The sequence below is a fragment of the Mustela erminea genome, chromosome 2, assembly GCF_009829155.1.
Source record: "Mustela erminea isolate mMusErm1 chromosome 2, mMusErm1.Pri, whole genome shotgun sequence".
Lineage (NCBI taxonomy): Eukaryota > Metazoa > Chordata > Mammalia > Carnivora > Mustelidae > Mustela > Mustela erminea.
The window spans coordinates 52,839,588-52,852,298 of NC_045615.1; the positions used below are offsets into that span (position 1 = coordinate 52,839,588).

Below are 12,711 nucleotides of genomic sequence, written 5' to 3' on the forward strand. Positions count from 1 at the left end.
CTAATAACTAAAAGCCCAGATCTAAAGAAACAGGTTGCAGGATATTCCTTGTAATTTTATGTCCACACCAACTTGGGCTCGGTGTGAAGGTGATACTGATGTTGTCCTCAGGTGCAGCTATCGAAGGCCTCATCCAGTGTAACCCACCATGGTCCTAAACCAGACCTGGCTGAATCCCAAGGTCCTCCTTTAAACAAGTTCTAGTGAACCAGCAGTTAGTAGTCCCTGCTTTCTGATGGCTTCCTGGAGTCCAGAAAACCCACAAAGCCCAACATGGGAGGTTTGCAATGGCTGTAATCATGCCCCTTTGTTTTCAATGGACTTTTAAAGTGGAGCCAATGCCGTGTAAGTAGTGGTAGAATCATGGAAAGCCAAGTCTTGTCTGCAATCAGCCTTGACGTGACCTTATGCTTTATTTTCCCACAGGCTCCGTCCCTGCAGAATGAAACTACAACATCTGAAAGAAGGAATCCTTGGCCATTGAGGCCATGTTTGAAACTTGGCTCCAATACCTGGAGAAGCCAGGCATCCACTCATGGCCTGCACCAATCATCACAACTGGGAGGTCCTCTGGATGATCCGTAACCTCAGCCAGCACCACAGCTACTGATCTCTTTCCCACCTACTGACTTCAGGACCCAGTAGTTCCTGAATACCCAAAACTGGTGAGCTGATGTACTATATTCTGTGTTAAAAATTCTTATTCAGTTCAAGGAAGTCAAACTCACCAGATCGTGACACCCAAAAATCTTTGTTGTAATCCACTTAGAGAAGAGCAACAACAGGACTGCCATTTTCAACCAAAGGTGATGGGTCTCACCCAAGCCAGCCCATTAGCCTTGGAGGGGTGCTTCTATGCAGTGGACTTCTTGCCTATGTGTCCTGGCCAGGAGCACTCACGCTGAGGTCCAAGTCTGTACCATAGCAGCTTTGTCCTCCAGCTTCTGCCTGTTTCAGACACACTCCAGTCTCAGCTGTGGGTCTTGGGACTTCTGATGGCCAAGTGTTCAGGAAGACATGGAGGACTAAGGAGGATGTGCCTTGGCAGCATTGAAGCAGAAAAAGACACAGGCCTCTTCCAACCCTACTGAAAAACTGGTGATTGGGATGAATCGTCTTTGGGGAATTTTCTCACAGAGCTCTCTCCATAGTACTAAAACGTTGTCTTCACATTTGCCCAAATGATCCACTTTTCTCTATGCGAGGGACATTGCCTTCACCCCCAGTGGCCATCAGATATCTGCATTTGGCATGGATCCCTGGCTATTGTAGAGCCTCCCATTTGAATCCACATCTAGTAGATTTGTCATTGTAGATAAAGACCTTGGATCATGAGATTATGCTCTGGAACAGCAGTGCCTGTGTACACTCCCCACCACCAAAATAACTGAGTATTCCCTATACCCAGTTCCCTATTCATCTATAATACCTCTTCCGTGCAAATCACTCTCTTACAAGTAAAACGTGGAAGCACCCCATAGAACATCCCAATCCCTCTTGAATTTGACCAGTTTTTATTGAGGACCTATCATGTGCCCAGCACTGTATTAAATTCTGAGACTACGACAATGGGTGAGTCATAGTGCTTGCCCCTAAGAAGTGTATATTCCAGTGAGGATGTCAGACAACTAAACAGCATGGTGAGTGCTAGAGCATTGTAATGATGGCCATGAGAATTCCCTCATCTGTTTTTTGACCACCCAAGGAGCTCCTAGTTGCCCAGGCTGACTCACAGATGATCTTCTAATATGCCAAAGCAACCCACAAGATTCAAGCCAACAAGCGGTGTCCCCAAGGGACCCCCTGCAAGTGGCGATCCTATGGATTCTGGTTACTAATGTATTATTTCTAAACCACCTGACTTTTAAACAAGGTAGATGCTCACTTACTAAGCGCCTTCCCATCATGTCATCAAACTGCTAGCCATCAGATTGTAGCTGCTCATAGGTGGAATCAGTCTGTAAATCTGGAAAATGTGGCTTCAAGTTTGGGTCCTGGCACTTATTATGACTGCAGGCAAATCACGTAAACTCTTTGGTCTTTGGTGTCTTTCTTTGCAAAATGAGAATAAAAACATTATAAACTAGACCTACCTCACAGGGTTGTTGTGAGAATCAAGTGAAAATGTATATGAAAGCACTTTGCAAACTTTGTTATTTTTGATCACCCCATTTCTCATGGGTTCTTCCTTCCCCCTACCAAATACAATACTACAACTTACCGGAAGGATGTACTATGACACCAGCCCCCCAGGCAAGTGAATGACACAAAGAAGATGAAGTACAGGCCCTCCTGGATATCTGGTTTCAGTATGAGAATTCTGATACCTCACAAGATGGCAAGTAGAGAAGCCATAGGACCAAAGCCAGGGCCCTACAGCCGTATAGACATTCCACTCTTACCACTTCACTGGAGCCAGCCACCAGTCAGCCCTCTTCGTGGAAGGCTTTCCCCAGAACCTATTGTAGAGAACCTACTCTTGGCCCCAGTGAACTAACCAGACAACAATAATTCAGGGAATCACATGGGCTCTAGCTGCCAAAGGAATCACCAGCCAGTCCAGTGGGGAACATACCTCCCAAGATAGAGCGAGAAGACTTGGTAAAAGGAGACACTGACTCAATTAAACAAAATACAAGCCATCCTTACTACCTGACCTACTCTAGTTGGGCTGGCGAGAGAAAGTCCTAGGCATTCATTTAAAGCAAAGATTTGGTGACACATTTTTTCTCTAAGCACAGTTTTTCCCTCAAGCCAACCTGGCTCTTGGCTTTCTGATTTTGACTTGTCTGTTCCCCATCTAACAGACATGTGCTAAGAGGTACTCAGGGGCTTGCAAGTCTTATATGTTCCTCATACACACACACACACACACACACACACACACACACACACACACACCCTAGTGAGGAATCCTACACAGTTTCCTATGCGAGCCCCATAGCCAAGCCCTAACCTGACCTCCTACTTCTGGTAAGTCAACATGGATTCTGGGCTGCCTAATCTAATTTGAGTTCAGTCTCACTGGAACAGTCTAACCCAAGTTGGAATGCTGACTATATTTCAGTCCTGGGTTGCAGTTTAAATAGAGTACCTATAGAGCCATTGATACCCAGAAATCCTTTAAGGAAAAAAATTGATTTTTGCCTTCTACTTCAAATATACCACTTGCTCCAACACTAAGAACATATTAGAATGTACCTCCAGAAATAGCATGAAGTTTCTGTAATAGATCTCCTGAGTGAAGAGAATGATGATTATGTACCCAAAGATCAGACAGGACTGGCATCCCACAAACTCTGGAGTAAGCTCATAAGCCTAAAATATATAAGTTCAGTCATAATCCAGTCTTCAGTTTTCTGGAAAAAGGAAAGAGGAAACAAAAGGAAAACAAAAATGTTGATTCAATGTTTATATCAGTTTTCAAAATGTTTTTAGATATAATGATATAATAATTCACAATATCCTCTTTGCTGTATGTCAGAACAGCTGATCTAATATACCAACTCAGTGAGCTGAGAAGTTCCCAAATCTTTTCTATAATATTAAATTTTCATTTTCAATATTTTAATTTAAAAAAAAATTAAAACAGTGTCTTAGAGTTTACAATCACGACTTGTTGTGGGAAGGGAGCCAGAGAGACTCAGAACACCAGCCACCCAAGGTCAGAGGCACTGAGCCAAAGGACCCAGCAACGAGAGGCCCAAGCCAAGAAGAAAAGCTGTTGCTGAAATGACAGACCAAGCATATGAAATAAGATGATCTCCAGGTCATGGTAGTTGAGAAAGAAGAATAGACAGATCCAAATTGGGAAGCAGATTAAGATGTTGGAGTATGTATCGGGACGAATACAGCTGGGCAGGAGAAGGAGGCACCTCGGCCACATGTTGTCTGTCTTACAGCAGCTTTTCCTGTGAGACCCAATATTATAGCCTAGTTTTTCAGAAGCAAAACCCTCAGTATCGCTGATGTCACTTACAGAACCAGCCCAAAATAGAATGCTTTCCTTACCAACAGACATAGCTTTTGCTGTCTTGGTTGATACAATTTTCTTTTTCAGAGATTTTTTTTTTTCATAAGTCTTTGATAATTGATTTTATCAATTAAAAAATAAATAATAACTCAATAAATAATTTCCCTGGTGGAATTCCAATTCCTTCTTTGTTGATTACAAGTTTAATTAACAGTTTGCCTGCCCTTGCATAGCCAAGACTTTGCAAGAGGGAAAGAACGTTCTAACATAGATTACATGTAAGTGAATGAAATGGAAACAATTACAGTGAAACACCAGGCAAGGGTAGACAAAGGGATGTCTGATAGCAACACATAGCTTAACCTTAATCTGCAAATTGTACCTCTCTCTCAAAAGTCACAGGTGATCAACTCTCCCACTGCCTCATCAGGACACAGAAACTGCCAAGAGAAAGACAGACAGACAGACAGGGTAGAAAAGAATCACGCAGACAGCATTTTGCAGAAGGAGGTAGCTGGATGCAGAGACCAGCCACTCCCCATGCCTGGCAAGAGTGCCAGGTTTTTCATAGAAATCACATTAGAAGTTGCAGCAGTACGTGGAACCAAGCCAGTAGACAACAACAGTGGGGACAGTGGGACAGATTCTGTAATTAAAGACCGAACCCAGCACACTTCCAAGTAGATGAAGAGCTCTGTACTGTTGGCAACAAGGAACTGATTTTGTTTAAGTGAATGTTCTTACTGAACCTGGTAAATCATGAATAAGTATGAAAATAAAGGAAATCGGTGGATTACAGTCCTTGGGTTAAGAATAAAGAAGATAATCTGAATGGTACCAGGAGAAAGAGATCCACAAACTCCCTAACAGGAGACACTGGAAGTTGCTAACAGAGGAGCATGGTTGGTTGTGTCCTTTCCAAAATGCTGTGTATACAGTTATGCTTAACCTGATTGCCTAGTAAATTGCAAATGGTTCTTATCTTTTGTGTGAGTTCAATTCTTCTATATTGAGTCTTTTCATGGTATTTATAAAGTCCAGAATTTATTAGGAACTTTCAGAGTTAACAGGGCACTTGTTTCTGTATGACGCAGACACTGATAACTGCCAGCAGTATTCTAGAATGGCCCCACCAAATAAGCATCAATTCTTTACTTAATAAAATCTATTTTAAACTGAATATGTATAAAGTACATCAGGAAAACATAGTAACTTCTATTACAGCAACCCCTAGTGTAAATACAATCCCAAATTTCCTGTCTTCCACTCACCCACAAACAAAACTAAATTTCTGTGAGCTGAAAATCTACACAGAGAGTATTACATTTTTACTAGACACAAAATGTGACAGTAACTAAACCACTCTTTGAAGGAACTAATAAAACAAAGTTAAAATGCTTTTAAGTATTCTCTCTTCTCACATATGTTGATTGAGGACCATTCATGTTCCAGATGCTGTGTTAAGCAATGTGTCTAACATTGTGGGCAAAATCATGGAGTCCGTACTCTGGGGTCAGAGAATGATATTAAATAAATAATCATACCAATGAATGTGTAATTGCCAACTGAGATTAATTCCCTAAGGAAAGGAACAAGATACCTTAAGAGTATATCACAAAGAACCCTAACCTAGTTTGGAAGGCTTACTGAAAGAAATTAAAATCTCAAGCTAAAGTAAGAACAATGAGTAGACTTTGAGGTGGAGAGGAGGAGAGGTAGGGAGTAGAAAGCATTTCAGATGGAGGGACAGCAGGGAGTGGTTCTTCAGTGAGAGAAAACTCATCTGAGAACTGAAAATGCCGATGACTGGGAGAATCAGCAGTAGGTCCACGGGACTGGAGCCCTGGAAACGAAGGTAAGAGGGGTAGGCATTGAGTTATAAATGTGGGTGTTTATCAAAGGAGACAGTCTTCGAGGCCACATGAAGGAACTCAGTCTACAGCCTAACAGAATTCAAAAGTGTTGCAGGTTTTTCAGAAAGCCATATCTTGAAATTTTGTTTTGTGTTGTACATGGAGAGAGTATTCAATATAGACACACTGAGTGAATTCAGGAAGGTTTTCTGATGTCTCCACAAAAGATCCTAGAGAACTGTCATTACGTTATCCTAAATTGAATTATCAGAACCCATTACTCCAAACCTTCCGCGTCAGGAGGCATTCTGAGCTCCAGCGGTGCCAAGAGTATCCTCACTGCATCCCCTCCTGTGTGCAAGAAGGAATTCCAGCTTTTAAACCGATCCAAAAACTGTCCCCACTAGCCGTAGTACAGATGACAATATTTTGGAAGCTTTTATGACAGTAAGTGAAGGGATCATTAGTATTTACTGCTCCACAAGGGGCAAAGGTTCAACTTAGGATGTAAAGAGGAAATAAAGGAGCTTTGGAAAGACAGTGCCATAACCAGCCACATGCACACCAATAGCAAAGTTAGGTTGCAATCTCTCCTCCCTGGACCCTTCCTTCGCCCTTGCCTTCAGAGAGTCCCCTGTGCGGGGATCTTGGGTCCCCCTGAAGACTAAGGTGCAGGCTTTCTCAGTTCTGCTAAATCAGTGCTCACTTGTCCATCTGCCTCCATTTTGTAAGAATTTGTTGCCATCTTTCATTTGTTATGGTCTCCTCAGCCATTCTCTTTGTTCTGTGGGTTTATGCCTTTTGTGTCCTTTTTTTAAAATTTGTCTTATTAATTATGTTTGAGGAGGACATCTGTGTGTTTAATCTGAAATAATTAACTGGAATTTTCTTATTGTTTTAATTTGCGTTTCCTGGTTGAATATGTTTTTCATCTTTATGGACCATTTCTATTGCTCCTTCATGAACTACCTGCTCTTATCTTTTGGCTGTTTTTCTTTCAGAAACTAGTCATTTTCTTATCAATTTTAATAGTTTCTCTTTATATTATGTCTGTTAACTTACCGTGTGTAAAATTTGTTGCAAATATTTTTTCCAGTTTGTCATTTACTTTTAACTTTTATGATTTTTGTACATGGAAAGGATTCTTTTAATTTTTATGTACTACAGTTTGTAAAACTTTCATTATTAAAAAGTATTATTAATTTTAAATTAATTGTTGAATTATTACATCTTCAGTGATTTTATGCATAGAAAACCCTTACTTAGCCTGATGTCAGGAAGACACTTTTGTGTCTTCACATTGTCTATAGTTTCATGTTTTTATATTTAACTGTTAATTTATCTGGAATTGTTTTTCATGTAGGACAAGGAGAGATTTTAAAAAATAATTGAGAAATATAACATGTACACCATCAAATAAATGAAATGTACACCTGTAGTTAGGTACAATTTAACAAATAATTGAAAAGCAAATATTCATTCTACCGTATCCTAAATCCTTGTCTAAAAATTTACTTCTGGGAGAATCTGAATTAAAATCAGTCTTATGGAAATGGTCTAGGAAGTGCAACTTAAGATGGATTTCTGGGATTGGGTTCCCTACTGGCCAGACAGTAATGAAGATAAGTGGGTTGTGATAACTCCTACCATGATTCGGGGTCACTATTACTAAGAGTCTCTTCCATCATGAATTAAGATGGCATGGGAGAGGAAGGGGATATATTGGGGTTATGTTATAGCTCTACCATTTGAGAGACACAACAGCAATGGTTGTCATGAAAAACTGCAGATACAGTAGGGCATTGTGCAGCACTGTAGATGTACCCCTGGAAGAAACTGATAGGCTCAAGTCAGCCAACCACCAGCTCACCGGTTGGCTGGTGGTTGGCTGACTTTTATGTTCCTAAACATAAAATTTAGGAAATGTCTATGACATTTCCTTAACTGCACCAGAGGGCAGTCCAGGCTGAAAACCAGGTTTGATTGTGAGCATAGCACAATCACACAAAAGGCTGCCTACATAGTACTATGCTACTATGCCTCACAAGATAATACTGGTCTTCCTCCAAGATTTGGCCCACCTTTCTCATAGTTTATAGGCATAAAGCTAGGGCCAAGTTTCAACATGGGCCATTTGGGGAAGTACTGTTCTTTTTGGATGCAAAGAAACTATTCGCCAAAAGTACTGCAGTACATAGGGGAACTTCCACAACTCAAGAATTAATACTCTACAAGTTCAGATATTATGCTGGGATGGGTTTCTTAAACTTGAGAGAATCACTGACCCATAGTAAATGCAGTGAAAATGCCAGAAAACAGTTTTGTCTGTTTTAGAAGAACATATGCTTGAATGGATTTTATGCTTAAGACTAGAGAAGTCATTGGTTATGTTTCCCAGGAGAGCCCAAAAGATGCTCTTCACTAAATCAAAAACAAAAGTGCTAATGTGAGGACTCTCACGTGGTTGAGACAATTCAGTGACTCTATCCTTTCTCTCTCTCTTTTTTTTTTTTTTAACATTTATTTATTTATTTCACAGACAGAGATCACAAGGAGGCAGAGAGGCAGGCAGAGAGAGAGGAGGAAGCAGGCTCCCCGCTGAGCGGAGAGCCCGATGTGGGGCTTGATCTCAGTACTCTGGGATCATGACCTGAGCCGAAGGCAGAAGCTTTAACCCACTGAGCCACCCAGGTGCCCCGACTCTATCCTTTTTAAGTCAGGTGTATAGTCGGGAAAGCCGCCATGGTATGAGCTCATCGGTGTGAATGGAATAATGGTATTCTGGAATTACTATGTCAGAAAGCACAGCCAGAATGGAAATCAGGGATCCTGACAGGAATCTGTGGTGACAGCCAATAGACCACAGTATTTCCAAGGGCACATAAATGGGTAATGTGGTAACCTAAATAACCCCTCCACAATGATGCCCACACCCTAATCCCCTGGAACTTGTGAATAGGTTCCCTTACGTGGCAAAAGAGACTTGCAATGTCATGAAGGATCTTGAGATGGGACGATGATCCTGAATGATCTTGGTGTGCCCAGTATAATCACAAGAGTCCCTGTAAGGTAAGGAGGCAAGAGTCACAGTCAGAGATGGGGATGTGACAACAGAGAGATTTAAAGATGCTATGCTACTGGCTTCAAAGATGGAGAAAAAGGTCCTGAGCCAAGATAGCAGCCTCTAGAAGCTGGAAAAGACAAGGAAATGCATTCTTCCTTGAAGGTTTAAGAAAGAACATGGCCTTACTGACCCCTTAATTCGGGCCCAGTGAAATGGATTCCAAACCTTTAACCCTACAACTCTAAGGTATATACTTGTGTGGTTTAAAGTCATTGAGTTTGTAGAAATCCGTTGTGATGATTAATGTTATGTGTGAACTCAGCTAGGCTATGGTACCCAGTTACTCAATCAAACACTAACCTAGGTGTTGCTGTGAAGGTATTTCGTAGATGTGGTTAATACAGCTTACAATACTGTAAGTAAAAAATATTACCCTCAATCAAATAGTTGGAGGCCTGAAGAGCAGAAATTGAGGCTTCCCATAGAAGAAAGCAATTCTGCTCAAAGCCGGCAGCATTAATTCCTGCCTGAGTTACCAGGCTGCTAGCCTGCTTTCAGAGTTCAAACTTGTCAGCCCCCACACTCCCATGAACTAATTCCTTAAAATACGTAAATGTCTATGTAGAATCTCCTTTCGATTCTGTTTCCATGGCTACCTTGACCAAAACATTTGTTATAATAGCAATAATAGGAAATGCATACAGGTAGCCAACAAGGGTATTGTTTGATCTACATAAATAGAGAAGACCAAAAGTAGGTAGGTCAAGCATTGATATTAGGTCTTGAAACATTTCACTAATCTTTTACTGGATTCTACACTTGAGCAAGTTTGGGCCAATCGATGGAAAGGGATCCTAGATGCCCCTGAGTATCTAGGACATTCCTCCAATTCTTTTGCAAATGGACCCAAACTAGTTATACCTGGGAAAGGAAAACACACAGAATATTAAAGGTTCTATTGGGGGGCACCTGGGTGGCTCAGTGGGGTTAAGTCTCTGCCTTCAGCTCAGATCACCATCTCAGAGAGCCACTTAGGGCTCTCTGCTCAGCAGGGAGCCTACTTCCCCATCTCTCTCTCTGGCTGCCTCTCTGCCTACTTGTGATCTCTCTCTATCTCCTCGCATAAATTAAAAAAAAAAAAAAACTTTAAAAAATAAAAATAAAAAATAAAGGTTCTATTGGATACAGGTTGTGAGTTGATACTGAGACCAGGAGAACCAAAACCCTATCATAGATGTTAGTTACAGTGACAGCATATGACATCCAGATCATAAATAGAATCCTGTCATAGTTCATCCGACAAGAGCCCAGTAGGTGCAAATACTGCACTCATTTCTCCAGTCCCTAAGTGCGTAGGTTAGATGAATATGATTAGCAGATGTCAGAAAGCTCACATTTGCCCTCTAAACCTTGGATTCAAAGCCATAGTGCCAGAAAAAGCCAAGTGAAAGTCTCTGAAAAATGCACCCACTCCAAGATAGGAAATCAGAAGAATCCCACATTCTGAATGAACTATAGAGATTTAGTATTATGCTAAAGGCTGCCAGAGGAGTCGTCTCCATCTATCAGTCTGACACAGATGAGAGTAGATGACTGCTGTCCTAACCAGACTGCTGTCCTAACCAGGTGGGAGTTCTGATCTCAGCAGCTGGTCTACTGATGCACTTTTTATGTAGCTATTGATCTGCATTCACGATCTTAACCAAGGATGGTGTTAACATTCTACTGATAAAGGAACCTGACCCTTTGCAGAACATCATAGTGATCCTTTTACTGATGACATCATTTAGTTGGACCTGGAAAGTAGAAAGTAGCTTTAAAAAAATGCCCTGTGAGGCATATGTGGCCCAGGAGTGGGAGATAAACCCTACAAATATATAAGATCCTGCTAAACTAGTGATGATTTTAGAATTATATCCTTGCACCTTTTACCACTAGGAAAACCATAATGCCAGATAGTCCTCTTTGGATTTTGGAGAAAGCACATGCCATTTTTAGGAACATAGCTCTGACTTACCAGCTGACTCTCCCAGCAGCAAGTTTTGAGTGGGGCTTTGTAGCAGATTTAAGGTGTGGAATAAGCATCCTTGTCCCTTAGATCATATGATTCAGCAGACCCCATGGCACTAGAGGTTTTTGTGGAACACAAGACTGCCATTTAGAATCTTTTGCAAGCCCAGTTAGAAGAGTCCCAGCACAGACCCCGTAAGGCTTGATGCAAGGCTCTGCCCTCTGTAGCAGAAAACTATTTGCCATAGAAGCCAGTCCTGGTATGTTACTGGACTTTAGTAGAGACCAGATTCTCAGCCAAGGGATAGTAAGTGACTCCACAACTGGAGCTACTCACCTTCATCTGAACATCACAGCAAGTCACAAGTGGGGTGGGGGGGAGGGGATTCGCAGTGTACGCAGATGGTACATTTTGGGTCAGACCCAATCAGGTCCAGAAAGTATAAGTAACTTATATAAACATATGACCCAGGCCCTTATATTACTTAGCTACACCAGTACCTCACCTTTAGTGAGCTAACAGAGAAGGAAAAACTGAGGCCTGATTCATGGATGAGGTGACTTGATATGTTTGCAAGCTGACAATGGGCCACTGTTGCACTACAGCTGATCTCAGAGAAGGCACTGAAAGATAGTGTTGGGGGGAAATCTTGTGTGGCTCACTTGACCACTAGCTTTCTATGAAGAAAGAAATGGTGTAGAGCACAAATACACATTGATTCCTGGGAATTGATTCCTGGGAAGTGTCTGGTTAATCAGGGGCCTGTAGGGAGTAACACTGGAAGAGTAGAGACAAGGGGAAGACATAAGGAAGACAGACGTGAGCAGAGACATGAGAGAGAATCATGTAGGCGGACTGGTTGGAGTGAGCACAAAATGTCCAGATCTTTATTTCCCATCCCAAAACCCATCACAGGCCATCTACCACAGAGGAAGCACTGAAAAACCAAGTGACAAGAATGACTCATCCACTGGAAATCAGCCAGCTTCCCTCCTCAGCTGCCCCAGTGCTTGCACAATGGGCCCTTGAGCAGAATAGTCCCACCAACAGGAGTGGAGGGTGATAGAGGAGAGATAAACATAAAATAAACAATCACACAAATAATCATCACATAACGAATTTTTTAAGAGTATTTATTCATGAGAGAGCATGAGCCGGGGAGGTGGGCGGGGGAGGGGCAGAGGCAGAGGCAGAGGGAGAAGCAGACTGCCCACTCACTGAGTAGGGAGCCCTACTCAGAACTTGATCCCATGACCCCGGGATCATGACCTGAGCCAAAGGCAGACACCCAACCAACTGAGCCACCCAGGTGCCCCCAACAATTATTTTCAATACTAAAGTGAACAGATATAATGTACCATAAAAGTGTAAAATGAGGAATTCTGGGAGGTCAGGAAATGCTTCCCTGAGAAAGTAGGCGCTGAGAGTGGAATGGGAAGTAGGCAGATGAAGAGGCACCGGGAAAGGAAGAGCACAGCAGACAACGTGTGTGTGAAGGCAGACATGGGAAAGTGTCTGACACTTAAGAGCAAAGAAAAAACCTATGTGGGTAGAGCACCACAGAGGACCGGGATAGGTGAAGCAGGAGTGACAGGGAGGGACCAAAGAGAGTGGGACTTTGCGGACTCTGCTCAAAGATCCTTTTCGCTGTTGCTGTTACAAGAGCTGTGTGTCCTCTCCCCTTCCTTAGCGGGTTCCTATTCAACTTTCAGGCCTTACTTCCTTAGGAAACATTCTCCAATCCCCCAAATTAGTAGTGGTTGTTGATGCTTGTGCTTACTTTAAGAGCAGTGAAAATCACTGAAAAAGA

The 12,711-nt window shown here is 42.1% G+C and overlaps 1 protein-coding gene across 3 annotated transcripts in view; it reads left to right on the forward strand.

Moving 5' to 3' along the window:
• Window positions 1–3,375, forward strand: part of GRID2 (glutamate ionotropic receptor delta type subunit 2) — a 1,491,890-nt gene extending 1,488,515 nt beyond the window's left edge. The window contains exon 16 of one of the 3 annotated variants that reach the window (XM_032332901.1): window positions 427–3,375. In XM_032332901.1, coding sequence (XP_032188792.1) covers window positions 427–585 — 159 coding nt within the window. In that variant the 3' untranslated portion in view covers window positions 586–3,375. The remainder of the gene's footprint in view (window positions 1–426) is intronic. The other 2 variants (XM_032332902.1, XM_032332903.1) reach the window with 2 other exon arrangements.
• Window positions 3,376–12,711: the final 9,336 nt, after the last annotated feature.